Source organism: Eptatretus burgeri, chromosome 16 (assembly GCF_056783735.1).
Source record: "Eptatretus burgeri isolate ZD-2024b chromosome 16, Ebu_testis_v1, whole genome shotgun sequence".
NCBI lineage: Eukaryota > Metazoa > Chordata > Myxini > Myxiniformes > Myxinidae > Eptatretus > Eptatretus burgeri.
In genome coordinates this window covers 3172928-3196578 of record NC_140976.1, presented here as the reverse complement: position 1 = coordinate 3196578, position 23651 = coordinate 3172928, and the positions used below count along the sequence as shown (strand labels likewise).

Genomic DNA, 23651 nt, shown 5'->3' with positions numbered 1-23651 from the left:
CGGATATTTGAGGTCCACACTTTTAATGAAGAGGTAGGGGAGGAGGCTTTTGGTGCAGGAGGTGGAGGGGGCGGGGGAGGGTCGGACGAGGGACGAGGGAGGAGGTAAGGAGGGTTGCTGAAGGAGTGTGGGGTATTGCAGAATAGCGAGGGGAGGGGGCCGAATGAGGAGGAGAAAAGGCTCTGTGGTGCTGTGAGAGAGGGGGGACAAGAGACAAGGAAGATGGCAGTTGAGGATTTGAGAAGGTGGAGTGAAGAGATGGAGGTGAGAGGGCAGTGGAGGGAGGCAGGTTGGTGGATGATTTGATTTGAATTTAATTTATTTTAATCACATTTTGAATTCGATTGAATAAAAATTTTAAAAACGTCAAAACACAAAATATACTACACAAACACCACACAAAATACACCACACAAAACTACACAAACACCACACAAAATAACCACACAAAATACACCACACAAAACTACACAAACACCACACAAAATACACCACACAAAATACACCACACAAAATACACCACACAAAACTACACAAACACCACACAAAATACACCACACAAAACTACACAAACACCACACAAAATACACCACACAAAACTACACAAACACCACACAAAATACACCACACAAAATACACCATACAAAATACACCACACAAAACTACACAAACACCACACAAAATACACCACACAAAATACACCACACAAAACTACACAAGCACCACACAAAATACACCACACAAAATACACCATACAAAACTACACAAAACTACACAAACACCACACAAAATACACCACACAAAACTACACAAACACCACACAAAATACACCACACAAAATACACCACACAAAATACACCACACAAAATACACCACACAAAATACACCATACAAAATACACCATACAAAATACACCACACAAAACTACACAAACACCACACAAAATACACCACACAAAACTACACAAACACCACACAAAATACACCACACAAAATACACCACACAAAATACACCACACAAAATACACCATACAAAATACACCATACAAAATACACCACACAAAACGACACAAACACCACACAAAAACACCACACAAAATACACCACACAAAATACACCATACAAAATACACCACACAAAATACACCATACAAAATACACCACACAAAACTACACAAACACCACACAAAATACACCACACAAAACTACACAAAATACATCACACAAAATACACCACACAAAACTACACAAACACCACACAAAATACACCACACGAAACTACACAAAATACATCACACAAAATACATCACACAAAATACACCACACAAAACTACACAAACACCACACAAAATACACCACACAAAACTACACAAAATACATCACACAAAATACATCACACAAAATACACCACACAAAACTACACAAACACCACACAAAATACACCACACAAAACTACACAAACACCACAGAACAAGTCCTGGTGAGGGCCTGCAATCTCTGATTGCTCTTTTTCTTGTTTAAAATGTTTTTATTACTTGTCATCTCTCTATAATTCCAGCAATCTCTGTGTGTGTGTGCGTGTGTGTGTGTGTGTGTGCGTGTGTGTGTGTGTGTGTGTGTGTGTGTGTGTGTGTGTGTGTGTCTGTCTGTCTGCGACCGCCGTTTCTCGACGACCGCCGGTCCGATTGAAACTTGCCAGGAATATTGCCGGGGACCCGCCAATGTGCCTTTTCGAGGTTTGATATCAATCGGACGAGCAGTTCCCAAGTTACGGCCATTTGTCTGTCGACCAATGACAAGACCTGGTGCTCTGACATCACGAATGACGTCACAATTAATGTTTATTTATTTATTTATTTTACTTATTTATTTATTTATTTTTTGCACGATTGACGATCCGATCTGATTGAAACTTGCCAGGAATATTGCTGGGGACCCACTGATGTGCCTTTTCAAGGTTTGATACTAATCGGACAAGCGGTTCCCAAGTTACGTCCATTTATCTGTCAACCAATGGCGAGACACGGTGCTATGACATCACGAATGACGTCACAATTAATATATTTTTTTTTTTTTTTTTTTTTTTTTTTTTGCACGATTGACGGTCCGATCTGATTGAAACTTGCCAGGAATATTGCCTGGGACCCGCGGATGTGCCTTTTCAAGGTTTGATATTAATCGGATAAGCGGTTCCCAAGTTACGTCCATTTATCTGTTGACCAATGACAAGACACGGTGCTATGACGTCACGAATAACGTCACAATTAATGTTTGTTTATTTATTTATTTATTTATTTATTTTTGCACGATTGACGATCCGATATGATTGAAACTTGCCAGGAATATTGCGGGGACCCGCGGATGTGCCTTTTCAAGGTTTGATATTAATTGGACAAGTGGTTCCCAAGTTATGGCCATTTATTTACCAAACCAATGACAGGACACATTGCTGCGTAGGCGTGGCCGTTGGGGAAGAGATCCTCAGCTGCGTTCCCCATTACGGGTTACAACGTACGGACTTCCGGATAGTGATGACTTGGTGTATTCTAATAATTTCTCGATTTCTTATGCGCATTTATAGATAAACACAATGCCCCAATCCAGTCGTCGTTTACGAGAGGGAAGGAACGGCCTGTGTAGCTGTTGTTGTTTCTAGCACGCGGTTTGAATATATATTTTTTTGCATGTACGGCCACGCATGTATGGCCACACACGTATGGGCATGCGAGAGTGAAGGAACGGCCTGTGTGTTTGTTGTTTCCAGCACGCGGTTTGAAAGTTTTTTGTTTTTTTTTGCACGTGCGGCCACGCACGTACGGGCATGCATGTATGGCCACACACGTATGGGCACGCGAGAGCGAAGGAATGGCCTGTGTGGTTGTTGTTTCTGGCACGCGGTTTGTAAGTTTTTAAAAAAAATTTCCACGTACAGCCACGTACGTACGGGCATGCACTCGTCATTTTAAATGCTGTTTAAAAGCTTCCATGGTGAAATAGAAATAAAGTCAAAGTTTTACTCTTTACACCATGTATTAGCTCCGAAAAGAGCTATTTATATTCCTTACGAGCAAATACATCCCGTCGCTTGTACAAATACAACCTGCCTGATGGGAATATTTTGGGGAGTGGGGAGAGAGGGGGAGAGGGGAGGGGGATTGGGGGAGAGAGGAAGGGGGGGTTGAGGAAGAGAATAGGAAGGGTAGGGAGAGAGAGAGGAAGAAGAGGGAGAGAAGAGGAGTATGGATTCCGGCAGATTTGACGTCAAGTTTAACGTCCATCTGAGAGATGGCACACACATGGATGAATCACCCTGGATGTGAAACAACGGGATGACAGTTTGTTGCTGTGTCGGGTGCCTGAGGGGAGGGGAGGGGATGGAAGGCAGCCTGCGAGGTGGGAAGGGAAAGCAGCGTGAGGGGAGGGGAAGACAGCATGAGTGGGGGGAGTTAGCATGAGGGTGGGGGAGTTAGCGTGAGGGGGTTAACGTGAGGGGAGAGTTAGCGTGAGGGGAAGGAGTTAGCATGAGGGGGGCAGCTCGAGGGGAGGGAGGCAGCGCGAGGGGGATGCAGTGCAAGGGGGGAGGAAGCACGAGGATGGGAGGTGCAACTTAGGTGCAACGGGGAGGGGAAGGCAGCGTGAGGGGGAGGTAGCGTGAGGGGGGAGGCAGCGCGAGAGGGAGGAGGCAGCGCGAGAGGGGGGGAGGCAGAGCGAGGGGGGATGCAGCTCAAGGGAGTGGGGGAGGCAGCATGAGGGGAGTGGAAGGCAGCATGAGGGGAGGGGAAGGTAGCATGAGGGGAGGGGAAGGTAGCATGAGGGGAGGGGAAGGTAGCATGAGGAGGGGGCAGGTAGTGTGAGGGGAGGAGGAAGCGTGAGGGGGGTGGCAGTGAAAGGTGGGGGGAGGTAGCGTGATGCGAGGGGGAGGCAGTCTGACTGGAGGCGAGGCAGTGTGAGGGAAAGGATAGGGAAGGCAGCATGAGGTAAAGGATGGGCGATAAAACGAACCCAAACAGCAACAATTTCTTTTTAACCACCGGGTTCAACATAAAACCAGGTGGGAGCATTGGAAAACCCATGCTATCACCTTGGCAAATTCAAAACAAAACCATCAGTCCTCAACAGTCCCTTACAACAGAGGGGGAGGGGTAGAACAGCAGGGGGGAGTGAGAGGGATCGGGGTAGGAGGAAGATGAATGTGGGTCGGGGTGATCGGGAAGGGAGGGGAGAAAGAGAGAGATGCCAAGACCTCATCGAGAGCAAGGTGACTGAGGATGTGCCTGAAAAAGAATATAATTTAAAAAGGCCACTTATTATCTTCAAAAGGGGTGTTTTAATTAACCCAGACACCCAATTATTACTTGTGCACTCCTGTGGGGTTCCCATTGTATGCATGCAAAGTTTGAGGCTTCTTGGTTTCATGGTTTTTGAGCTATGGAGGACACACACACACATTTATTCGAATAGGTACTTTAAAAACTCCAAAGAAAAAGAAGAGACGAAAAATAACAGTGGGCCTCAACGTTTTTGGCAGCATGCTCTGCCCATTAACAGGAAGAAATGGTGTAAACTGTAAACCTTTTCCTTTATCATCATTTTCAACTTACGCTGTACATTTACAAGCCCCAGATATGGCCTTCCCATCGGTGTTCAGAAGAACCTAATCCAGATAAACAGTACAATCATTGGCAGCGATGTGCCAGGAGGTTGTGTAACGCACGTCCCTCCACTCAGATATTCCACCTGGACAGGAGTTTTCAGCACAAGCAGGTGCCCGTTTGGCAAGCTGAGAAAGTTCTCTGAATCTTTCTTTGTGCAGAGGCACAACCATTTCTCCCAGGTACTTTTCCAAGTATTTTTGACTTCTTTCAGAAGCTTGGTGAGCCATTCCAAGTAACAATCCTTATCCCGGACACGTAATACATTTTATTTTGCCCCACACTCTTCAGCTTCCTGGGGTTTCTGTGCATCCACTGAGCATTTGGGGGCAGATTACGTCATTTTGAAAGTGTCGTATTGGTGGCATGATGAGTTGTGAGTTGGTGCAAGGCCACAAGGTCAGGGCAGTTGCAACTGAATAATATCATGTGATCGTGGGAAGCATTGAACAATTTACCTTTTTCCATTTTGGGGTTTTCTCGTTTGAGATGACATCCGGAGCAGGTTTATTAATTGTTATTTATTGCAGTGAATCCTTTGTGATTTCGAATGACAAGTGCTTTGATGTGAAGGAATGAAAAACATTTTCAACTCTCCATACAATTGTCATTTGAGCTGAATATTCCTTACCCTTTGCTCTCACTTCCAGAATGTGCTAACGCAAATATGGTGTGGGGAGATGTCCGACACTGTGCCAATCTGGAAGGTCATTACATGTGTCATGTTCCCTCCACTTATTTTCACTCGTTTCCTCACCTTCAGGTAATAGGTTTCTGAAAACTCGTACTTTGTTTGCCATATCTGCCATAGGCTTGTACTTGGCTTCCTATATCTGCTGTAAGCATGAACATTGCACACTCACTGTCATGGTGAAATTGCTTATTTTGTTTGGAGCACCATGGAAACTGGAAGCAAATCCCAGTTTATTTGTGAATTGTTAACTTCCATCCACTGTTGGGTAATCCATTGAGGTTTAATAAAGTCATTATCTCTCTCTGATACTCCATCTCTGATACAAATGTTGAAAATTGGATGGTGCAAGCAACTGGATAAGGTGAGCAAGAAACAGTGTGAGGTCCATGAAACGTCGCTTGAGACTGGGTCTGCTCTTGTTTATTCCTAAAAGTAGCAAATACCACCTGTTGCTTTGCTGATGGAAATACGAAGGGGGTGGGAGGAAGGGTGGAGGGAAGTGTGGGAAGGAGTAGAGGGAGGGTGGGGGAAGAGGAGAGAGAGGTTGGAGAGAAGGGGGAGTGAGGAGGGGGAGCTATGAGGGGTGAGCAGGAAGGGGGGAGGTAGAGAGCGATGCATGGGGGAGGCGACGCTTCATCACACGTCACAATACACTCGGGAAGGTAGGGGGTTGGGGGAGGGGGGTTCGACTTGCATTTGGGATGGGGGGGCTTGAAGGGAAGTGGGGGAGGGGGGTGATCCTGTCTGCCAGCATTAGTACAGGATTATGGTACTTTAAAACAGCGCGTTCAAACAGGATTGCAAAAGCACCAGTCACTTTAAACAGCACGTCTCATTTTTTAAATGACTAACAGAGTACCTCCCTCATGAGCGATCTTATTCCAACCAAGCATGCAACACATTCTTCTGATGCATACCTTTATTTGGGTGGTGTCAGGCAACTGACAGCTCTGTGTCGGCAAAAAATATAATAACCTATGAAGTTGTGTGTATGAAGCAAAAACATATCTACTGCTAATAATTGAAAACACCTCACTGCACTGGAAAACATGGGGATGGGAACACTGCACTGTAAATAGTGGAGACTTGTAATACCCTCCCCCACCTGGAGGTGGCGCTTTATGATACAAATTTGCATGGAGAATTTGCGTCCCCCCCCCCTCACCTGCCCAAGACCACCAGCAAAGATAAAAACACCCCATACATTAATTGGGGTCATGCTGATCCTATGTAGCATGTCTGGATGTAATTGGTGTGGATGTAACTATCGGAGGAGTAGCGTGACGAGCACAAATTCTGGTCCCTGAATTATAGTGAGGATCAGGGAAGGAAGGGGAAAGTGATTGTGAATTTAACATTCCATCTTTATTTACTTTGAACATTATTCTTTGCAAATGCGGACAGGAACAATGCAGGCATGATTGGCCGAATGGCCTTCCCATGCACCCAAAGTTCCCTGTGTATTTTTGTGTAATGTTGTTAAGAATGGGAAGAAATGGGGAGGGAGGACAGAGAGTTGGGGGTAGGGGTGTGGAGTTGTAAGAGGGAGATTGAGACATTGGGAAGGGTGGGGGGGTTAAGGACTGAGGTTGGGAGGGGGTTGAGTATGTGAAGAAGAAAATGGGAGAGAATGACAGAGTTGGGTTGGGGGTGGCAGACAGGGGACAGAGTTGGATCAAGGGGTTTGAGTCTTTTGAGGGGGGAGGAGTTGAGGACTTTTGGTTGGGAGGGGCTTGAGGATTTGAAGAAAGGGGAAGTGGAGCACAGAGTTTTGGTGTGGTGGTAGGGAGGCCGAGATTGGATGCAGTCATGAGGGGGGTTGAGGACTTGGGATTGTGTGTGTGTGTGTGTGTGTGTGTGTGTGTGTGTGTGTGTGTGTGTGTGTGTGTGTGTGTGTGTGTGTGTGTGTGTGTGTGGGGGGGGGGGTGGGGGTTAAGGACAGACGTGAAGTCACATTTTACATTATATAGAATTTCCATGGGTCCCAGATAGTCCCGTTAGGTCCTTTGGATCCCCTGGGTCTCTTGGTTATTTGTGGTCTTTTGTGTGCGCTGGTTGTTTTGAATCCTCCAGGTTTTGGATCTGTGCAGTCTCCACGCCCAGCTTAATTGAGCATGTATTTTGCCCACAGCCCATGGCCGTCACACACAGAAATATGCTGTTTCACCATCGTGAGTGGTTTAAATCGTTAATGCTCATTCACATTAACTCATTCCTCATTCAAACATGTCATAGTAACCATGGTGACCAGATACCTTGACTCATGGTTCATAAAGTTGGCATGCACATGGCTGGAGTTTCTCCTTTACTGACCACCATTGGAAATGCAATGGAAAACCACCTTGTGCAATCGTTGCACTGAAGTATTCAAACTCCAGTGTTGTCAGCAGTTTCCATGGTGTTCGCGTGGCATCCTCACCTGCCGGCATTTGCTTACACACACTCTCACATCCGTGTATCTGCCTGCAGCCATTCACATAATGACCGACCTGTACCTGTATGCTTTAACATGCGGCGCCCTCTGCCACATCTGCATGGTTGGCTCACTCAGTTAGCTTTTTTAATTTTTTTTTAATTTTAAATCTTTCTACTCTTGTGCTAATTAGCATGCAAGATACTCACCAAACACAAGCCATCGCTGGCACACCGATCAACCACAAATTCCACGGCCACGGCCAGGACACTTATTTGCAGCATTCTTCAAACTTTTCTTCGGCATGACGAGGATGTTCACACTTCGATGTCTAGCTTGGCTATGATTCCAATTGTCCATCGGCAGCGTCTATTTAAAATAGTCGAGTTTGAGCGTTTTAACACGTTCAGAAGAAACGCTTCAAATTTCCAAACCCCAGCGTCAAAAAACAAAGGCGAGTGACAGCAATTTAAATCGTTCATTGTAAACAATGAAAATAGCAGAGTGGTACCGTTTAAAAGTCGTTGAGTGTAAAAAAAATCCAATTGTTGAGCGCAAGTGTCTACTTTCAATAGTGGAGATGCAGCCATTTAAATCGTTGAGTGTCAGCCTATGAACCTACCCGTGGACACGCGGACACAAGGACGATCCATCATAACCCACACCCTCCCCCTCACACTCACCTACTACTGCCAACATGAACAAACTAATACTAATACGAACACTGATACTGATACTGTTACTGCTGACATGGACATCGACTCAAAAAGGAACTCGAAAACACTGTTGGGTTCCCCTTTTATGAACACCATTTTTATATACCAATTCCCAAAACCGCTGGGAACACGTCTTTATATGGCAGTTGTAAGCGAGAAACACGTTCATTTATTTTTTTTGTCGACCGGAAGACGTCATTGGAATACGTCTACATACGTCGACGTGTGTTGGGGACTACATAAAGAATTGGTTCAAAACACGTCAAACATAAGTTAGAAATAAGTTTCGCGTAAAAAAGACATTACCGCGACGTGTTTCGACTTATGAGTAGCTTATAAGTAGCGTTTGTGGACGTGTGTAAGCGTCCACATATCGTGTGTAAAACTTATCTCCATCGCATGCGGAACGTGTGTCATACGCCGAGTACATCGTAAAATTTTGAACACGTTTAAAATTTCTTGACGTACTCTACTTACTACGACGTATGATAGCGTACTTTAGCGTTCTACTCGCGTATACCAAACTTACTCATACCGTATTTGACGTGCCCCAACGTTTTAGACACATTTTTCTTAGGTCGGCATACGCTGGCAAGATCGCCAAGGTGTGACCGCGATGTTGACACTTCCATTTCTACGGCAGTTATGATTCGAATCGTGCGTCAGCCTTTTAATAGGCTACATCACGACATCGTCGGCGATGCGTGCAACGCGCTATGCCGAAGTTAGACTATCGTTGGGCATCGGTTGTGTAGGCCGACAACAGGTTCAGCATTCGTTGGTATAAGTTATCTATAACACAACGAAACGTTCTGTGTCCATTATTAATATGTTATGCATACGACCAACTCGTTATGAATACGTCCAAATCTTAAAAAAAAAAAACATCAAAAGTTCAATGTCAGCCAGCGTTTTACATACATTTTAATACGTTGCCATCGCTGGCTAAAGCATCAAGGTGTGACCGGGCCTTTAGTTTTGACCCAAGAAACCCGTAATCCCAGCGGCTCTGACTCCTCATTCAGCACCTTGAGGGCCCCCAAAAGGATGTCTAAAGTCTCCGCAAAGATGACTGCATCATCTGCAAAATCAAGGTCCGAGATCTTGACATTCCCAAACGATGCACCGCAACTTGATCTCTCTGACATCCTCCCTAAAATCCAGTCCATACAAGTGCTGAAAAGTGTGGGGGCAAGTACACATCCCTTACGAACTCCAGTAACAACTGGAAATAAGTCAGAGATGGCACCACCACACTTCACAGCACTCTCAGTACCAGAGTAGAGTTCAGACATCAGATCGATCAGTTTTGGTGGCACCCCACGGAGACCAAGAATCCTCCAGAGGACATCCCGATTCACTGAATCGAACGCATTACAGAGATCAACATAGGCTGCAAGCAGCCCCTGCCGAAACTCTCGTCTGCATTCGGTGAGGACACGAAGGGCAAGGATACGGTCAATCGTTGACCTCTTTGGTGTAAAGCCTGACTGCTGTGGACGCTGGTGCTCAAGCAGATGGTGGCGAACCCTATCAAGAATTATCCGAGCAAAGACCTTGCCTGGCACTGAGAGCAGCGTCACCCCTCGGTAGTTGTTGCAGTCTTGGTGATCACCCTTCCCTTTCCAGAGAGGGACAACAAGGCCCCTCTTCCAGTCAGTTGGGATGATGCCTGTGTTCCAGGCAGAGCACAAAACTGCATGCAACGACACGAGTGCAGCATTTCCACCAGCCTTGAGAAGTTCGGCATGGATGCCACAGATCCCTGGAGCTTTGCCCCATTTCAACTGGTTCACCGCAGCCCGTGTTTCCACAAGCGAAGGTGGACCATAGTTGATTCGAGGGTCAGCAACAGGGATTGTAACACCCTTGTGTCCAACTCGACAGCTGGGGGATCAGCCTTGTACAACCGCTCAAAGTAACCGGCCCAGCGGGCCTTCACTTCAGACTCCTCTGTCAAGAGCCTACCACTCTCTGCTCGAACTGCAGTGTTCCGAGGGATGGGCTTGGATGAACGTAATGCGCGAATTCCCCTGTAAGCGGGACGAGAATCACCTGTCCACAGGTGATGCTCTAGCCCCTCACAGATTCCTCGCACATAGGCCTCCTTGTCCACCCTCAGTGCACGTACAGTTTTAAGCCTCAGCTCCCTGAACAGCTCAGCTCTGCCATTCAGCCTGGCCCTGCGACTCTGGTCAATGGTATCCAGCCAGTGTCCCTTGAGAGACAAAATTCTTCTTTGCCCTGCGGTGAGTTCCAACATATCCACCGGCAACATCAAGGACGGTGGTGTTGAAGGCGCTCCACAACTCTTCAGGACCCCCCAAAGCACCCAGACCCCCCAAGTGTCCAATCAGCCTGTTCGCAAACTCCTCAGCTACTCTCTCATTCCTGAGCTTGGCAGCATCCAGCCTAGGCTGGGATGGTACCATTCTCCAGGATTTAAGGTGCAGCTTTAGAGTTGCTAGAACAAGCCTGTGGTCAGTATTGAGGAACTGAGCACTCCGGTAGACACTGCAGTTCTGGATCATTCTCCCACGACCGTCAATGAGGACATGGTCAATCTCCTTTGCCACACCGCCAGCGTTGGAATACCAAGTCCAGTGATGAGCTTGCGGGCGCTGAAACCATGAACCAGCCACCCTAAGTCCATGACTTCTTGCAAAGTCAAGGAACTTAGTGCTATTCTGGTTCATAGTTCCTGACCCATGGGGACCAACACACACCTCATAACCATCCCTATCAGTTCCAGTCGATGCATTGAAATCCCCCAAGACTAGAAGTGTATCTCGTCTGGGGCACTGATCAACTACAGACTCGAGCGTGGCGTAGAATGCATCCTTCACAGTGAGATCACTCGCCTCAGTCGGAGCATTAATAGAGACCAGGGAAATGACACCTAAGGAGTGACGAATCCTTAATCTCATAATACGCTCGTTGACCGGTGTTACCTCAATTATCATTGGGGTCAGCTTATTGGACACAGCTACAGCAACTCCTTGGGTATGGTTACCATCAGGGCGACCAGACCAATAGAAGGTGTAACCACCCACCATTATCTCGCCGCAATCCGGTCTCCGAACCTCAGAGAGAGCTGCAATCCCGATGTCCAAACGCTTGAGCTCAGATGATAACAGAGGGAGGTGATCATCCTCTCTTAGGGATAGGACATTCCATGCACCCACCTGAAGGGACCGCCTCAGGTTAACCCAAGGAGACCGCCGTCTGGTGGATGTCACCTCAGCACCACTCCGACACACTCTCCCGCAATCTGACCCAGGGATGTTACCCCGTGGTTTCCCTCCTATCATCAAAGATTGGGGGTCCCGAAGGCTTTGCCCCAATCCCGTCATCCGGTGAGCTGCCCTGCGAAGGGAAGCTGCACAGGAGGTACTCCCACGGAGTGGGTTTTCAGATTTTTTTTGCGTTTTTGCGTTTTGCGGAATGAAGGGTTTTACGGTGGCCGGAGTGCAAATCCTGCCACCAACCTCCTAATAAGAAGTAACCCAACTGCAGGAGGACGTCCGCAGACACAGTTGGGCACTAGATATGGATGGCCATTGGCTCACAAGGAGCTCCTCCCCCCTTTGACAGGTTTTGTTTTTAATCCTGCTGGGTGTCCATATCCAAACACCCTCCTCACCAGAAAACCTGGTTGGGGAGACGGTTTAGTCGCCGACAACCCGACCATGGAACAGGTTAGTACAAGTTTACATGGTACCTGGAGCAGGTCACAGATCGAACCTGACCTGACAAAATATATATAGATTATAAAAAATATATATAGAAAAAAAGAATCCATTATATATCGATTCCTAATCCCTGTCTTTACTCCATCACAATCACATGTACCATGTACACTGTTATCACTTGATGTCCTCAACCTACCTGTGATTTGAGAAGTACATTGCAAGACCTCAGTGTTCCTTTATTTGAGCCTTCTATGAACAAAATTTCAAAGTGAGGCCTAGTTCCTCTCAAGCTCTGCAGTCAACTTGCACTGACTGATACAAGCAGCATGGGGGATGAACAAAGAAGGGATTTGTTTGTTGGCTCTTCACAGGCAACGAGAGTCGAAGGAAGAGAAAATGGTCAATGAAGAAACGTCAGAAAACCTTGAAGACATCCCAATGTAAGAATTGCCTTTGAGGTTGGTTTGAATGAAAGTCTTTATTACCTCCATCACTGAAGGTGGATAGTTATGTTTTCACCCCTGTTTGTTACTTATATTACAAAATCAAAGATTTGCAGATTTGTTTGTTGGCTCTTCACAGGCAACGAGAGTCGAGGGAAGAGGAAATGGTCAATTTACAAACGTCAGAAAACCATGAAGACATCCCAATGTAAGAATTGCCTTTGAGGTTGGTTTGAATGAAAGTCTTTATTCCCTCCATCACTGAAGGTAGATAGTTATGTTTTCTCCCCTGTTTGTTACTTACAAAATCAAAGATTTGCAAGTATATCGGAAGGTCTGGTCTGTGATTCTGTCTGTTTGTCTGGCTGTCTGTTTGTTTGTCTGTATGTAAATTACTCCCAGGTCACAATTTTAAATCGATCTTCACGAAACCACCAAATGGTAGAGTTGGTCATAAAACAAGAAGCCGATTGATTTTGATGTCAAAAGGTCAAAAAGTCAACTTAGGCCAAACGTCAACAACTTAGGTGCAGTTTCTAAAATCCTCAATTTTCATCTGATTGACTTGAAATTTCAAGAGGATTTGCATATCAGGTCACTGAATTCAACCACCAATTATCTTTCAGGTCAACATAGAGCAAAAGGTCAACATAGGCAAAGGTCAAAAACTTTGGTGAAATTTCTAAAATGCTCAATTTTCATCCCATTGACTTTTCAGGATTTGGACATTTGGCCACTGAATTCATCGCCCAATTATTTTTAAAGTCAAATTTGTTTTAGGGACTTTGCAACTATTGTACTCTGCACATCTTTCTTGTTTGTTTGTCTTTCTGTCTGTGGGCTGGATATCTCACAAAGTTATGGACAGATTCGGACGAAACCTAGTGGACAGTTTGGGTGTGTGACAAGGACAAACTCATTCGATTTTGGTGATGGTACGAATCTGGATATGAGAATGTTTTAATTCTATATGGGGCCAAAAACTATTTATAGCATGGTATTTCAAAACTTTTGGATGGATTCAGACTAAACTTGGTGGATGAGTTGGGTCGGTTCGATTTTGGTTAAAGTCTGGATCCAGATCTGGCTTGTCAATGTGATACAAAATGTAAGCTGTTCAGCCTGGTGGAGGTAGGTATGCGCTATACGGAGTACTGTTCCAGTTTTTTTCTGTTCTGCAGGTTTCATAGGTTGCTTCAGCAAAGCGGGGATTTCCCACCCTCTGGAAGCAATGGTCCAAGTTGCTTTGTTGTTTCTGTTGTCAGAACGAAAACTGCTCCAGGAGATGGTTTTATCCAACGCTGGATTCATTTCTGGAGAGCTCCAATCACAATATTCTCTGCAAACCTCGCATCGGAACTGATCTTCCTGTGTATTTACGCCTACATCATTCTTACCGATATGCACCCATGGCCCACCGGTCCTGGTTTGTTGGAGATCTTGTTGTACACCTGGCTTATCGCTTTCATCACTGAGGAGTTGAGGCAGGTATGTTTGGGTTCACTAAGAGAAGGAATCGTGGTTCCTCAGGCAATGTGTGCAAATGTTGTAACAATGTTGCTGTGAGAATGAAAACTCAGTTTTATCTTCGAGCAGTTATAACAGAGCGTCACTTCCTGTTTCTTGTGGACAGTTCTTGAAGTGCATCGACAAGTTTGGGATGCAAAATGCTTTGAAGAATTATATTGCAAGTTTCTGGAACAAACTTGATCTTTTGATTTCAGTTCTTATTGTTGTCGGTGTGGCCTGCAGGTATGTTGTCATTTTTTGAGTTGGTGACTGCACTCTCTCCTTATTCTTTGGGACCATCTGTTTATTTCATGCACAAAATTGTGAAGTTTAAACCCCCATCCTTATCCCTCTCCTCCCTGTGCCTCATACCCATCCCTCCCTCCTCTCACTTCCATCGAACCTCAATCCCATGTCCCTTATCTCCCTCTTCCCATACTCCCTTCCCTTCTATCTCCTCTAATCCAACTTTTGTCTTCCTATTCTCAATATTCATTATCTAAACACCTTTTCCCCCTCATTATGCTGACAGTCCAAACTTCATAAATGGATGTTTTCATAAAGCAGAAAACCTTCGTAAAAACACCACGAGAGAAAAAGACATGAAAAGGAATCCTTTTATTCTTGCGCTGAGTGAAAGAGCTCAAATATTGTGATCGGGCAATTTGAATCATTCAGAGACCAAGTGATAAGTTCTTGCTTGTTCGACATTTTCATTCACCAAAGACCTCTTGCACAATGCTGTCTCCTAGCATCTGACAAATATTTTGGAAATGCAACTGAGATTCCGACAGTCGCCGCCAAATTGTCACAACCACTCCACACACTCCCAGAGATCTGTCATTATTTTACAAGGGAGCTTCACCCCACTCTATTTCATTAACATTGTATATATATATATATATATATATATATATATATATATATATATATATATATATATATATATATATATATATATATATATATATATATATATATATATATATATATATATATATATATATATATATCTATATATGTGTGTATTGTTAAGGATTCATGATGGAGGGATTCTCAACCCACTCCGGCCGTCTCCAGGATCTATAACGCCGGACGGTTCAGCACAGGCCTCGCGTCACGCGTCTTCAATCGCGATACCAACGTAATCCTTGTACCTTGCCAGTTGGGGAAATAGAACCCCTGGTGACAGACTGGTTTTGTCAGATGCTGAGCGTTTTCTGCCAGTCTGTAACCATTTTTGGTTTTATATGCCAATCGAACGGATCATTCCTCGACGCGACACGAATTAATCCATAGCGGCAACTTCATACGAATTAACCAGATTTATTGGGGAACTTATTTATCAGGGATCACAACACAAGCAAAATTCACGACAGTGTTTTTATTAACAATCCTCAACCCGTTCTTAACTGGGGAACTACAGACTATAGGTTTTGAGGCGGTCGCTCCCGAAATATGCCTTATACAACACGTGCAGACAAAGACAGACAGCATGCATGCAAGAAAAGACAGAGGACTTGGTGATGTTTCATGGACGAGAGGACAGTGTCAAAAGCACGAATGTTGCTCACAACAGGCAGATATCCACGGATTCGAACTCCCAGCTCGAACGCGCTGCGTGGCAAGATGGCAGCGCTGTCCACTTCCTTCTCAAGGCACCGCATGCGCACGCTCTCCTCAGCGCGTTCTGGCCCCGCGCAATGTTGACGATGGGCCTCAGCCGATCTCTCTCAATGTCCAGCATACAAATCCAAGCCTGGCCTGTCCACCAGACAAGGCCCAAATCGAGGTGCTGGGCTCCGGCAAGCGGATCGGCAACCGTGTCGAGCCGTTGGTGTGAGCAGGGACCGTCAGAGGCTCCGGCGTCTCCTCTCCTGCCTTCCCGTCTCGAAGCCCGACTTCCGCTTCGTCCTCTCAGTTCCTCTCTCTGTTGAATCACCTTTTCTTTCATTAGAGTCGATCGCCGATTCGACATGCAGGCCTCCTCTCACGTTCGCTCGCTTCGAAACATGAGCACCCTCTCAAGAGCGACTGTTCTCCAAACACTATTCTCTTTTCACGAAGCCTTCGTTCACTCATTTCGTTCGCTCCTTCGACACATGAGCAGCCTCTCAACCGCCTGCAGTTTTCCAAACTGCCAAACAAACCTGAACCTGAGGTCTTCGTTTTCTCTTTCGACACACGAGGACGCCTTCGCTTTGCGACTCCATTTTCCAAACTGAGAACTCCTTTTTCCTTTCGTTTCTCCTTTGCTCCACGAGCACGCCTCTCTTGGCCAAGCCGAACAAAGCCCTCCCCTTTGCGTCACTTCCTCCCTCGAGCCACATCCTCTCTCCAGGCCACACCCCTCAGCCGACTAGGAGGGGCCTATCCCGGGATGGGGTATGAATAAGAGGAATCTCTCGGTCCTCCACCACCGCACAAACAATAAAACAACAATCTCCCGACACATATTACGTCCCTTTTACTACACAACCTAGCTAAACAGGCATTTAATGGGGGGTCTGAGGTAATCCTATATTTAGTATTCCAATAAGGGCAATTTCCGTAGCAATATATATATATATATATATATATATATATATATATATATATATATATATATATATATATATATATATATATATATATATATATATATATATATATATATATACAGTGGGACCCGCTTAATGGAATCACTTTGGGCCGGACAAATTTGATTCTAATAAGCGGGTGATTCTAATATCCGAGTTCACCAGAGTTGTGGAGTATCAAGCTGATCAAATGTCGAGTACACATACGGAGACAAATACTCAGCATTTAGTTTGATTTATATGACATACTTGCTCAAAACAATGTAACTTACTACTGAAAATAAAACAATTACACGTAAAGTACATATGTACTTTTCAAAGCAAAACAACATAGGTTTGTCGATGAGCCTACTCTGTAATGAAAAAATTGTCGATTGTTGCCTACTTTAACGAGTCTGTGGCAATGGCGGTGACCTCCTTGTCAAGTTTGCGCAGGAAGGCCATGTCACTGAACCCATGTGATAGCAAACCAAGCCTGATCGTCTTAGCTGCAGACATCATTTCCTTGATGGTCGGGACAGAGATCTCCTCTTCCTCCTCTTCCTCCACTTTAGTGTCGGCGTCATAGTCTGCGTCAGTAGCAATTCCCATTTCACGTTGGACTGCCGAAACGATGGCTTCGTCTGTGACATCATCGTCTGTGGTTTGGAGAGTGGCGTCCATGTTGACGAAGTCCTGCCATTGGTCGGGATCCATTTGAAGAGGGTTGGCTAACTCATCGTCGTCATTGCTCTCGACCCTTTCGCCTTCGCTTGCCGCTCCGATGAGAATTCCTCCTTTGCACCAGCAGTTCACTATGCCGGTAGTCTTCACATCATTCCATGCTGCGTCCGTAAACAGCATAGCGTCGAGGATCGTTATCTTTTTCGCCAAGTCACTCGCTGTCATTGCTCCATCCTCGTTGTCGATCTCAGTGAGCACTTTTCGTAGCATGGCACGGCGGTAATGAGCTTTGAATGAACGGATAATTCCCTGATCTAACGGTTGAAGAACAGAGGTTGTGTTCGGCGGGATAAATGCCACGGTAATGTTCGACAGTTGAAGTGATTGGGGATGTGCCGGACAGTTGTCGATGAGAAGCAACGCTTTCTGGTCATGACGCCGAAGCTCGCGATTCCACTCATCGAGCCATTCAGTGAAGAGGAAACCTTTCATCCATGCGGAGGAATTGGCTCTGTAGCGAACTGGAATTGTTTTGAGGCCTTTGAAACACCGTGGATTCTTGCTTTTACCAATACCGAAAGGAGGACGCTTTGCACCAGTCATCGAGCAGCAAAAAAGCACCGTGATTCTTTCCTTTGGCTTTTTCCCACCGCAGTGCTGATCTCCCTTGAAGAGGAACGTTCCGTCTGGTAAGGCCCGAAAATACAACCCGGTTTCATCAGCATTCCAGATCTCATCAGCCGTGAAGCCTTCTACGAGATCCGGAAACACGTGGTCCAGCCATTGTTGTTTCCCTCCTACGTCAGCCGCCGCTGCCTCTCCATGAAGTTTCTTGTGGACGATTCCATGTCTTTTCTTGAACCGGTCAATCCAGCCGTTTGTCGCACTGAACTTCTTGTTGTTGAACTTTTCCGCGAACTGAGCCGCTTTCTCCCGCATCGGAGGTCCAGAAAGCGGTGCTTCCTTTTCTCTAGAAGTTTGAATCCACTTGACCATTGCTGATTCGACATCGGGTGCGTTGCCGCTTCGCTTGCGTTTCTGAGAAGAAGACGAATCCACTTGACCTTTCAGAATGGCCTCTCGATCTTTCAGAATCTTGCATAGGATCGGCTCGTTAATTTCCAACTTGTCTGCAGCTTCTCGTTGGCTCATTCTGGGCGAAGCGTCATAGTCCCTCAGGATTTGTGCTTTATCAATGTTTGAACGATCCGTCCGCTTTCGTTTTCGCTGAACTGTCGAAGTGGATGGCCAGCAGCTGATTCTATTAAGCGGGTTTTTGATTCTAATAAACGGGAAAAATTGTGTACATTTAGATACAATGGAATCGGTCTCAACGATTTTGATTCTATAATACGGGTGATTCTATTAACCGTGATTCTATTAAGCGGGTCCCACTGTATATTTATATATATATATATATATATATATATATATATATATATATATATATATATATATATATATATATATATATATATATATACATACATACATATACATATGTCATGGCGCTGATGGTCCATGTTAAACCCCACCCCCCCCCCCAACCCCGACACAATTTGTGGTGATGGGTGGTTAACATTGCCAGCCCGGACGGCCGAGCGGTTTTTCCTTATGAGGAGGTGGACACGTTGATCCTCGAAGATTATCACACACCGGAAGGCAATGGCGGTGTGCCGGGGGCACAGAAATGGATGCAGAGGGGGTTTATACTCAACTGCCACGACAAATACACTTAAAATGAACACATTTCATGAAAATAGACAAATATTTATGAAAGATAACAATCAGAATATAACAATACGTGATGTGAATTGAAGTTTACGTCGAGGTGCCTCGACACACAGATTTAATGCAGACAAACGGAAAACTAAACAAAAGAAAATCCCTCCTTTATTCTGGCACTTAGCTTTGTCCACAGATGGTCTTTGTGGAACGTGGAATCGAGGCGCTTCTATTTGTATGTGTAGACGCACGCAGAATGGCGCCAAGTCGCTCTCTCGCAGCGGGACAAATGTACGTCAGGCAATGTGCAAGTGGCATTCAACAGCAAGGCTCAGAGCCCCAGTGCAGCTGCTTCGTGTGTCGATCCTCCTCACCGACCCACTATTTGACATACATGAGGCTCGGGGTCCATTCCTTGTGATCCAACCAAGAGGCAAAGGCCAGCATCTTGCTTATCATCATCATCAAAGCGAGCAAAATCGCCTCACCACGAATTATCGAATCGTGCCATCTTCTTCATGCATCAAAGGAAAGCAAGCCGTAAAGCCCTGTTCTTACAGGCCATCTCCTAGCTACGTTCTCTCTTGACCATGTGCGTCCCTCGCTCCACACTTGTGCATTCCTTCCCTGAACTCAACCCTGACTCGCATCACACCGAACCCCCGATTCCTACTCCCCGGTATGGCTTTCTCCCACGAAACCCGGGAAGGTGGGGCCTCCGCCCACTCGGCATGTTTGGCTAGTTTCTGATGTCATTCCCATCAATCATTCGCCTCAGGGGCATGACTTCGCCCGCCATCACCCTTTGAGGTGGGGCTTCTGCCTGCTTGGCACGTTTGGCTCGCTTGTAAATCCAAAAACGTAAGAATAGGTTACCGCATGTAATAGGTTACAGGGGGGCAATCACATACTGTGGGAGCTTATTCTTAATCCCTATCTAATTGAGGACTTCAGTGCAAGCCGTCAACCCAGCTGTCAAGAAAGAAATGAATCGACTTCAAGGTATTATTACTCGACTGGTTGAGCTTCTGCAGATGCAGAGTCTTGGAGGTAGTTGGCTTAAAATAGGCTTACTGAACATCAGATCATATCTGGAACATCGACCAGATATGAAAGCAGACATCACCATGAGATCAGCAGATGCTCTTTGTTTTGTGGAGGCTTTCCTAAGAGAAAGACAGTAGTTCAACTATAATGCGCAACTTCGGCCTGAAATGAAGTGTTTCAGAGCTGAAATGCCACACTCTGCTAACTTGGAGAAGGGAGGCATAATGATCATGGCACCATCAGAAATGTCACCAACAAGTCATAACCCAGATATTATAGGTATAGAATACAGAACAGTGACGGTGACAACACAGAAGGAAATATAAATCAACATTGTCACTGCATACAGATCACCCATGACAAGCTGTCCTTTGTTCATGGACAAATTACAAGATGTGCTGACATCTTTGGATCTCCAGCAGCTGACTATTGTATTGACCGATTTCAACTATGACCTTTTGAGTACTAAAGAACATACCATCACAAAACTGATGGGAAAATATGGATTTCGCCAATGTGTCTCAGGGCCAACTCCTAAGCCTGGTGTTGGCGCAGTGGTTAGGGCAGCAGCTTGGGATACAAAAGGTCCTGAGTTCAAGCCCCGTTGGGCCACTGAATTAATACACCAGGGGGTTGACTCAGCCTGTCATCCTTCTGAGGTCGGCAAAGTGAGTACCAGTGTACTGGGCCGGTGTATACCCAGGTTAATATAGGTGTACCATATCCCTGTGTCGTAAGAGGCGACCAGGGTTGCGTCAGGAAGGGCATCCGGCGTAAAAAAAAAAACATGTGCCAAATCACTATGCGGATCATACGGATGATCCGCTGTGGCGACCCCGAACGGGAGCAGCCGAAGGAAGAAGAAGAAGTCTCAGGGCCAACTCCAGGCTCTGGGTCATTGCTGGACCATGTGTATGCAAACAAAGATGTGCAGATGGTGATAGACATTGTGGACACTTATTATAATAATTATTATAATAGTGTTATTCAGACTATTATATTATAATTAATATAATATTTATATTATTATATTAATTATAATATAAAATAATATTATTTATTATATTATATTATAATATTATAATATTCAGTCTGAATATTATAATATTCAGACTATTATAATAGAATAATTATTCAGACCACGATGCAGTAGATGTATCAATAAATCTTTAGACTGTTTGTTTTATGATGTAAATATGAGTATTGTTGCTAATATAATGAACTCATGTTATGTGCTATATGAGAGTGCAGGTTGATCGCTGCTCTCTGATGATTGGTGAATGGATATATTCTTCAGTTTGATTATTAGTGATAATATGATGACTATAAAGTGAAATGACACTGGTGATAATAATGATTACTCGGAGACACCACTGTATTGAAGTTTAATTACCTCCACCACCAAAGGTGAAGGAGGTTATGTTTTCACGTCTCTGTCTGTCTGCCTGTTTGTTTGTGTGCAGGATATCTCAAAATTGTTGATTTATCCGGATGAAATTTGGTGGGCAGGGTGGTGGTGTGACAAGGACAAACTGTGTAGATTTTGGTGAAGATCTGGACATGAGAATTATTTAATTTTCAAAGTGATTCTTCACCATTGAGAGATAGGGCAAAACTAATATACAGCACAATATCTCAAAAAGTTGAAGACATGTTGGGTGTGTGACCTAACCCCAACCCTAACAAATTGATTCTATTTTGGTGAAGATCTGAATCTGGATCTGGATATGAGAATTATTTCGTTTTTAAAGTGATTCTTCATCATTGAGAGATCGGGCCTAAATCGATATAGTACTGTACAGCATGATATTTCAAAAATGTATTGGGCCCGATATGTTCTTGTGGATCAGGCATGATGTAGCAGAGGTATGCTCTCTACCTGGTGCCCTTCTAGTTTCATTGTGTTTTTTTCTTTCCGAGGAGCTATTCCATGTTTCAAGGTAGGACAGACACAGACAAATGACATTAGCCTATTATATATCCAGAAGATTATCGATTACTTTCTTTCTTCAGGTTGGTTCCAACGGATTGGAACCCCAAAGCCTTCACTTTCGGACGAATCATCTTCAGTTTGAATTTCATCATTTTCTGTGTACGTTTGTTGCACATCTTCACCATCAACAAGACCCTTGGTCCAAAAATAATAATCGTCAGAAAGATGGTGAGTTTGATCTTTAACAAGAACTAGTGAAAGGGTTTTGTCTGTTTATAACTCCTCTCGTACGAAGTAGTTATTCTGCTCACTTTTCATCTTGTCTTCAGACTTTGTGATCACACTTTTTGTTTCACACCAAACGTGTTATTGTTCTGGGTTTTGTTAACAGCTGAAAAGGTCGGTTATGAGTTTAGTTAATGGATGAAACGTGTCGATTATGGGCTTCTTTCACAGGTGAAACAGGTCTGTTTTGGGTTGAGGTAACAGGTGAAATATGTCGATTATTGGTTTAGTTAACAGGTGGAATGTGTTGATTACTGGTTGAGGTAATGAGTGAAACGTGTTGGTTTTGGGTTTGGGCAACAGGTGAAGCATGTTGGTTTTGGGCTTAGTTAATAGGTGAAATGTGTCAATTATGGGTTTTGTTAACATGTGAAACGGGTCCGTTTTGGGTTTCGTTAACAGGTGGACCATGTCAGTTATGATAATTATGGAAATAACAGTGCTGGGACAACCCCAATTTAAATTGAAGCGAACATATATATATATATATATATATATATATATATATATATATATATATATATATATATATATATATATATATATATATATATATATATATATGTTGTTCTTCTTTCGGCTGCTCCCGTTAGGGGTCGCCACAGCGGATCATCCGTTATGATCCGCATACTGATTTGGCACAGGTTTTATGCCGGATACTCTTCCTGACGCAACCCTGGTCGCCTCTTACGACACAGGGAAAATAAGGATTGGGTTTCGCCATGATTCCGGGCTGCCCTACACCCTCTCATAGCGTGGCCCAGCGCAGAGCACCCGTCCTCAAGCGATCTTCCAACTCAAGCCTCCGAGTCGCCGGATTACAGGCGCACGCCACTATGCCCGGTTATATATATATATATATATATATATATATATATATATATATATATATATATATATATATATATACATATATTATTTTTTGGTTTACCAAGTTGAGGCTCGTGTAAGAGGTAATAGACAGTAACATATAACAAGGCGGGAGACGGAAGCACAAAATAGTGGGGAACAATGACAGGATATCTGTGGAAAGGAGAGGGATGAGGTGGGGTACACGGGGTAAACAACATGGACACCACAGGGACTTTCAAGAAGGAAAATGGGGAATTTGAAGGAGGTGGGCTTGGGGTGGATTAATTAACAGGGGTAGTAAAGATCAAGATTTTGGATGGGGAAAGAAAAGAGATGGTGGTGAACAGCTATTTTGAAGACCTGGAGGGAGGAGTTGGATTGAAGAAAGTGTGGGAGTTTGTTTCAGAGGTGGGAAAAAAGAAGAATTAAAGAGTGAAGGTGAGCAGTGAT

At 44.7% G+C, this 23651-nt stretch overlaps 1 protein-coding gene across 10 annotated transcripts in view; it reads left to right on the top strand.

Moving 5' to 3' along the window:
• LOC147010336 (transient receptor potential cation channel subfamily M member 4-like) overlaps positions 1 to 23651 on the top strand; it is a 582375-nt gene that overhangs the window by 494018 nt on the left and 64706 nt on the right. For 9 of the 10 annotated variants that reach the window (XR_015052249.1, XR_015052248.1, XM_085858968.1 and 6 more), the window contains 6 exons: positions 5301 to 5413; positions 12537 to 12605; positions 12748 to 12816; positions 13790 to 14096; positions 14242 to 14360; positions 22145 to 22292. Coding sequence is in view for 8 of the 10 variants with exons in the window: in XM_085858968.1 (XP_085715094.1) it covers positions 5301 to 5413; positions 12537 to 12605; positions 12748 to 12816; positions 13790 to 14096; positions 14242 to 14360; positions 22145 to 22292 (825 nt within the window). In the remaining 2 variants the exon portion in view is untranslated. The remainder of the gene's footprint in view (positions 1 to 5300; positions 5414 to 12536; positions 12606 to 12747; positions 12817 to 13789; positions 14097 to 14241; positions 14361 to 22144; positions 22293 to 23651) is intronic. The other variant, XM_085858970.1, reaches the window with a different exon arrangement.